The sequence below is a fragment of the Polypterus senegalus genome, chromosome 17 (assembly GCF_016835505.1).
Source record: "Polypterus senegalus isolate Bchr_013 chromosome 17, ASM1683550v1, whole genome shotgun sequence".
NCBI classification, from domain to species: Eukaryota; Metazoa; Chordata; class Cladistia; order Polypteriformes; family Polypteridae; genus Polypterus; species Polypterus senegalus.
In genome coordinates, this window is record NC_053170.1 from 74,979,532 (window position 1) to 74,986,435 (window position 6,904).

At 38.8% G+C, this 6,904-nt stretch overlaps 1 protein-coding gene across 4 annotated transcripts; it reads left to right on the plus strand.

Annotated features, from left to right (window-relative positions):
- The first annotated feature begins 407 nt into the window (after nt 1-407).
- On the plus strand, nt 408-4,853 carry LOC120518011 (zona pellucida sperm-binding protein 3-like). 4 transcript variants are annotated; one of them, XM_039740559.1, is made up of 9 exons: nt 408-996; nt 1,890-2,005; nt 2,086-2,189; nt 2,818-2,992; nt 3,115-3,229; nt 3,300-3,382; nt 3,490-3,575; nt 3,815-4,226; nt 4,705-4,853. In XM_039740559.1, exons 1-8 carry the CDS (start codon nt 457-459, stop codon nt 4,222-4,224), a joined length of 1,629 nt encoding a protein of 542 aa, XP_039596493.1. In that variant the 5' UTR covers nt 408-456; the 3' UTR covers nt 4,225-4,226; nt 4,705-4,853. The 4 variants fall into 4 exon arrangements, with proteins under 4 accessions (XP_039596493.1, XP_039596495.1, XP_039596490.1 ...); XM_039740561.1 differs by having other exon boundaries at nt 3,815-4,023; nt 4,132-4,853; XM_039740556.1 differs by having other exon boundaries at nt 3,815-4,853.
- The last annotated feature ends 2,051 nt before the right edge of the window (nt 4,854-6,904 follow it).

The following is a 6,904-nucleotide window of genomic DNA, read 5'->3' on the forward strand; positions in this document are numbered from 1 at the left end:
ATAATGCATGCTAGTTTTATTTTATTTTTTGATGTTGAGCCATTTTGCCACATTACCTATACCACTAAGCACACGTAAACCAGTATAAAGTAACCAAAAGATGAAAATGACCAAGGAGAGAAAACATACAGTATGTATCTTTGTTTCTGATAGAAAATAAAATCACCTATTGTAACATACTTTAGAGTAAAGGGCTGAGAAGTATTCGTTAGTTAATGACTGCAGATATACCCTGATTGAGAAAATACTTGGATCTGCCATGTAAGAGCCACCGGCCTTGCTAAATCAGCGATGCTGAGAGCACATGTTTAGAGGACGGCACTTTTTGAGGTTTGGGTGGGGCGCACTTTAATTGTGCCCAATTAATGTATCGGGAATCGCTACCAATAAATGCACTAATGGCGACACAGCCCTTCTATTTTCCATCTTCACCGGCAACTCACTAAATCGAAAAAAATGCAACCACTTCTGTGTTTTTGGTTTTCTTTAGTGTGCGTTTTAGCAGGTAAAGATTCGGGAAGCCCTTCTTGGCATGACACGATTAGCAGGAAGCAGACTTCAAGTGATGTCTTTTACCGTTTTCCCTCAATTAAAAGTGGTGGAAACGGAGACGATGCCGCTGCCGTCCATTCAAATTTCCCAGCTAAGTACGTCCCAGAGTATGGGATCCCTATGCAGGCTACCCCGTTCCCGTATGAACTACTCCGCCCTCGTCCCGGAGATCATTATGCAGCAATGCCGCTGGCTCTTCAGCGGGCAATGAACCCGAGGCTCCCGCCGATAGTTAGGCCTTCTCCAGTTGTGCCGCAGCCCCGGCGGGCAGTCGCGGTGTCTTGTTTCGATGGTAAAATGTTTGTGCGGGTCAATAAGTTTCTATGCGGCTTCGGTTGCAAAGACTCCGATTTAATCCTAGGTAAAGGCTGCACGAGCACCTCTCAATTTGGATCAGAAGTCCTCTTTGAATACAGCCTCCAGCAATGTGATACCAAAGCACAAGTAAGCAATCGGTTTCAGGTCGCATTCCTCTGTTAGAGGAGCATATTGTTAAGAGTTTATTTGGAGGGGATTAGTAACAGAATTTTTAGATGTAGATTTTGAAAACCTTTGTAGTTTAACATGAGTTAAGTTATTGCAGATGTGTTGGTAGAGTGGTGCACTTTTCTTGGACAGAGACTTTGTAGTTGAATGTTCTTAATTTAGTATTTTCATTCACAAAGACTGCTTTGGAGCTGTCCTAAAGATGTCTAGTACATGGTATACACTTTACTCCTCATTAGGCCGAGTAGAATCTCCACTGACCTTCTTGAGCACAACTGTTAATGTAACCCTTTATATCTGCCTTTTATTAAAGGTCTTAATTTAACAAGATTATGAAAGTGGTTTCTGACCACTGCTGTATTGTACAGAGGCACCCAGATTAATGTCATCCTTGGTCTTTAATTTGCCTAGCCCACATTTTGTGCTGACATTGTATTAACTGGAGCAAAGAACAGGGCATTTTAGCTTAGATTGATACACATTTCTACAAAGTACTGCAAGATTTTAATTGTATTGTAAGCCAGGCTTGTGTAGATTCAGTTTTTTTTGTTGATGCCCATGTCTATTACTGGGCAGCAAATGCACAATCTTTAAATAGGAAGTTGGGTAGTACAATGACCACCTGCTCTAAGTTTTTGTAGCTTTGCCCTTTGGGTGAATGGATGTTTCGAAATGAGGATGCTTTTGAAATGGAAAGCTTGTAAACGATCAGTAGAATGGTGATTCTCATTGCTATTGTGATGTGAATAGATGGTCCAACTCCATCTTTAATATTTTTGCAGACAGTGAAATTTTCTTAAGTTTTCTATTTACTGGTAATTTTTTTTTTTTTTAAATTTGATTCTGTTCAGGTCGTAAATGGCATGCTTGTTTATAGCAATACACTTTATTATAAGCCTTCAGAGCCTAAAGGGCCTATACGGAGATCTAGTCCATTTTCTGTATCCCTCTTGTGTTCTTATGAAAGGTAGGTGTGTGTGTGTGTTTTATGCTACTTCTCTCAAAATTGGGACCCTCCATTTAATTTTGTCATCTTTGACTTTGCAGGTTACACCACTCCTATAAACTGGCATACCATCCTATTTGGAACCGAGGCACTTATTTTAGGAACCTGAGAAACCAGCACAGCTTCACTCTTCAAACCATGAATGGTTAGTGTATGGTTTTTTTAAATAAGTGCTTACTTGGTAATTGGTGTATCTTTTTGGTCTTTACCAGTACATCTTGTATAACTCGGAGTACATACTGCTTGCTGTTTTGTTACTTGAGCACTGCTTTATGGAAACTGGTCTAAAATATTTGCCTTCAAATACTAGACAAAGTTTTGTTTCCATGGAAAAAGCTGTAAAAACAAATCTATCAAGCTGTAGGATTCTAAGGTTTGTATTTAATTTCTGGCCCTACCAGTTGTAGTGGATGGATATTAAAATTAAAGCCTGCTTATTAATCCAATACATTAACTGTTCAAGATGCTGAAACTAAAGGCTGAATTATAAATTTAAATTTCTTGTGGTCTCCATTTACAAGTATATTCCGATGTCTAGTGGAAAGGATCTTTGGAGCCATGTGAAAGGACCTTCCTAGTTAAATGGGCAGCCCCAGTTGTGAGGTGGGAGAGTTGTTGGTATAAGGTGCCTTTTTGTACTATATAAATTTAGTGGCAAACTTTGAGGTGTTCTCAATGGCAATTCTGTTCAATTTGCCACAGATCTGCTGTTTGTTTGGTGTGTTTTTTTTTTTTTTAATTAAACTTTAAATGCTGAATCTATTGTTTCTCAGCTGACTTCTCTGTCACTTCAACAAGAAATCAATATTATCTTGGCCAGCCCATAGCTTTCCAGGCAACTGCATATTTTGCATCTTCAAGACAAAAGCTTTTTGTTCAGTCTTGTCATGCAACAGCATCCCCAGATCCCTTCTCTTCTCCTAGGCACATTCTGATCAATAACTTGGGGTAAGTTCTTCAGCTGCTGTATGCTTTGATAAAAAGGAATATACCACTAGAACCCAATTAGCTTTGCTGCAGGGTTCAGTAGATGCAAATGTGTTTTTTAATATTCATTACTTTCTTTTCAGCTGCATGGTGGATGGCAAGGATGAAAATTGTGCTTCAAAGTTTGTTCTGCCAAGAACTAATGATACAATCAGCTTTATAATAGAGGCCTTTCAGTTTCACGCAATATCTCCTTGGGTAAATCTTACTCCATTACACTTTCTGACTATTCACAGCAGTAGAATAATTGGTTTCCTCTTGGCCCTAGGTCTATGTACATTGTGAGTTGGCTGTGACAGATGTATTATCAAAAAGTGCAAAATCTTGCAATTATGACAAGGTAACAAAGAGGCAAGTATAATTTGAAAAATCGCACTCTGGATGGAAATTCAAATCCGCTTTAATTCACATCTTTGCCCCCACCCATGTTCCTTGGTGAATCCCAATTTTTTTCTTAGGTGGTATGAACTGGACGGTCATCATGCTCTTTGCAGTTGCTGTGACTCTCAATGTGCAAAAGACACAGGGTCCAAACTTCCCAAAGGTAATACTGTGAAGTCCAGCTGGACTAGTTATCAATTTGCATAATGGGCACTAGTGGGCAAACTACAAAGCTGTAGGCCTAATCCACTTATGAACTGGCTTCAGGTGTCCTAGCATATTGGTAGTCCACTTGTAGAGGCTAAACTGGTCTTGATGGATGTCTTAAATGTATATTTTATTAGTGAATGATGGAACACTGACAAACATGCTGGATTGATGCTTCATTGTTCTGTTTCCTAGAAGTAAAGAGAATGATGAGCAATGGTCCACTGCAGATCTTGGCTTCTGAAGATGAACAGACTGTGCCACATCACTTGTCTGATTTGCATGAAGACTTTCCTGTACAGCAGTATCTGAATGTTGGCAAGAATTTCAAACCTGAAGATGAACAGATTTTACCAAATGACTTGGGAAATGATTTGGAAAACCAGGAGGCATCTTTTGAAATGGTTCATGAGACTCTTTCAGATGAAGAAATACAACCGATCATTAATAGTGATAGAAACCCTCTACTTGACAAGAATGGGGCAGAATCCAACACTTTCCACTCTTTTCAGATACAGAAGATGTCAGAAAGTGAATCAGGCTTTAAGTTCGAGGAGAAGGTGGCAACTGTGGAAAGGCTAGTTCCTAGACTGGATGGAGTGTAAAGGTGGGTAAGCTAATTGACAAATGTTCTCTAGGTGCCCATGTACAGAGTGCTTTATGACTTTGCTTTCGAAAAAAAAGGGGTGGTTGGGTTTTGACTCCAACCCAATGTCTGCAGCTGCATTTTAGGACCAATATTTTTCTCTAGGAAAATAAGCACACCTATGCCTCCTTTATGGGTTTTCAGTATCCTTAAATGTGTCCTTTCCACAAGACTAAATCTGAGAGATAAGAGAAATGCCATCAGGCACAACTTAATGGTTTTAAACTTTGATTTATGAAAATGTCTTGTAGGAAACTTGTGGTTGTATCTAGCACATTTAACAAATACCTTGATGCAGTTTCCTGTTTTTTCACTTTATTGCATTTCTTTGTAACACTTTATACAAAGTTGGAATTTCCCCTTGTAAGCTTGCAAATTGTAATTTAAACTAAGACAATTGTATAATGGTTGGTAATGCTTAGAGCTTTCCTATTTACAGTACCTCCCCAGGAAACCTAAATGTGGATTTACATCCTGGACTTGAATGTGTCCATCTCCAGTATGGCTTGTCTGAATTACAAATTGACCCGCCTGCTATAGCCAAAGACCACCTGTGCAGTATGTTTAATAAAGGGACTGCAGAACAACTATTTGGATTTTTTTTTTTTTTAAACCTCTGTTCCTAAATCAAGTACTGAGGGTTCTGTTTTTAGCACTTTCAGGATCATAATGTGCTTGGAGCACATGGCCATTAAATGTACCCATTGGGAGAATCGCTACAGAAGTTTTGCTAAAGTTTAACCACCTGCACAGTGGCTTTAATGGGCACTGCCATCTTTGGACATGGTAATACTTAAACCAAATTTGTCCTAAATGCTATCCAATATAATGAACAATGTTTGTCAAGTATATAATTTCATGAATGTTAAACTAGAATATTTGATACTGTGATGTGCTAAATGGGTGAGCTTTCACTACTTGTTGACCTCCAACAGTAATCTAATTGGATAAAAATTGCAGAAACATCTTTGACATTTTGGCATGACCAAGTACTAGAACAGCAGAGTGCCCTGGCTCATTCAGAGTTGTAGGGTTGTGGAGTCCAACACGCCAAACCATGAGTTTAGACTGAACTACCTCCATTTTGAGCTCAAGTGAGCGCATGGTACAGCTTTAAAGTGGAGATTCTGGCTCCAAATTTAAGATCTGATTTCATACTATGAAACCAGACTTCAGGCTCGGAGAAACCACTTTAGACTGACCACTAAATAGCAGCAAAATGCAAGCAGACTGTGGCACCTGCCATTTAACAGTTTACATGCTATGATAACATGTGGTGGTTGGTGTGTAGAGGATTGCCTTTTCTCTAGTAATTTTTGCTTTCTGAATTTTGTTCAAAGTTGTTTCAGTTGATGAAGGTCACCTGGCCTTGTTCCAGAAACCTAATGCTGCCACATTTAATGAGGCAAGGAACTGTTGGCTTTATGGCCAGTAATCAATTTTCAGGAGTCAAATTTAAAACCATATTCCTTTTTGACATGGAGTGACTAGTGCAATGTTAGTAGCATAACAGATGCCTAATCTAAGAATCGTAACTCGGAATAGTGGCCCTGCCTTTCTGTCAAAGGACACCTACAATCCTAAATTCTATTGATGAAAAGTAATGTAGGATATTTGAGTCAAATTGCAAACTCTTAGTTGGTTGGCGGTTTCCTACTGAAAACTTCCACTGCTTGGCATTAAGCTCAACTTTAGAACCTTTTCCTGTCCTCCTTTTTGGCTTCACCACCCTCTGGTCACAATTTTTAATTTTCCTTTATTGTTTTGATGCTTTAATTTAGGTTCAGCCCCCCACTACATGATCGGGTTCTAAGGGAGGCTCTCAACATAGTGATTAAATACTGGAAAGCCATAACTTTTCCAGTTTACTTGCAAGTCCACACTTTTTGACATCGCAACCTTTTAAGTATAACCACACATTTTCCTGCAGTTTTTATTTGGATTTCTAAATGTCTGTGTCCATTTTATTTTCTGCATTGAATGGGAAGAATTTCACTGTTTATACAATGAAAAAGTGAAATGTAGCATTTTGACTTGAGCCTGGCTTCCTAATTTTATATTGTCCATCTGACTCCAATTCATGTCTGCTTGTGAAAGCATGTAACACAATCCTGACAGGTTGTTGGTTTTTTTTTTTTTTATGGGTTCAGTCCTGATCATGTAAAGAATGTATCAAAATATATCAAATCTGCAGGTGTAGAATTTGTACATTGTTTTAGTGCTGGGGTGACTCTGAAAGGTTGTGGAGACTTTGTCTTCTGTGAAGTTATTAGAACCTGTATCTGTTAAATGTCTATACTGCTAAAGCAGGGCTCTCCCTGGATCATAAATAGTCAGGATGCAGTTGTATACTTCTAGTTTAAAATGCCACATCGGTCTGGATGTGGCTCTAGATTTATAAATTGAAATCTGCAGACAAGGTTTCCCTGCCTTAGGCTTTCAGCAGTAGGACCCACATAATGTAAGAATTTGGAGGCAGATTAGTAGACTTGTCTGTACTGACTGCAAGTGCAGTTTTATTTTATAAAGTATTCAAATGTAAAACTAGTACTGTATTTCTCTTGTGCCATATATGATGTATTTACATGGCAGCAGGCTCAAGCATCTTCAGTTTGAGGAGAATTTGCTTTCTTCATCAA

What these genes read in the sequence shown, in the direction of transcription:
- LOC120518011 (XM_039740556.1), top strand. Translation starts at nt 457, where the DNA reads ATGCAACCACTTCTGTGTTTTTGGTTTTCTTTAGTGTGCGTTTTAGCA. An exon ending in TTCACGCAATATCTCCTTGG is followed by an intron (nt 3,230 to 3,299) that starts GTAAATCTTACT and finishes TCTTGGCCCTAG; the next exon opens with GTCTATGTACATTGTGAGTT. An exon ending in TATGACAAGGTAACAAAGAG is followed by an intron (nt 3,383 to 3,489) that starts GCAAGTATAATT and finishes TTTTTTTCTTAG; the next exon opens with GTGGTATGAACTGGACGGTC.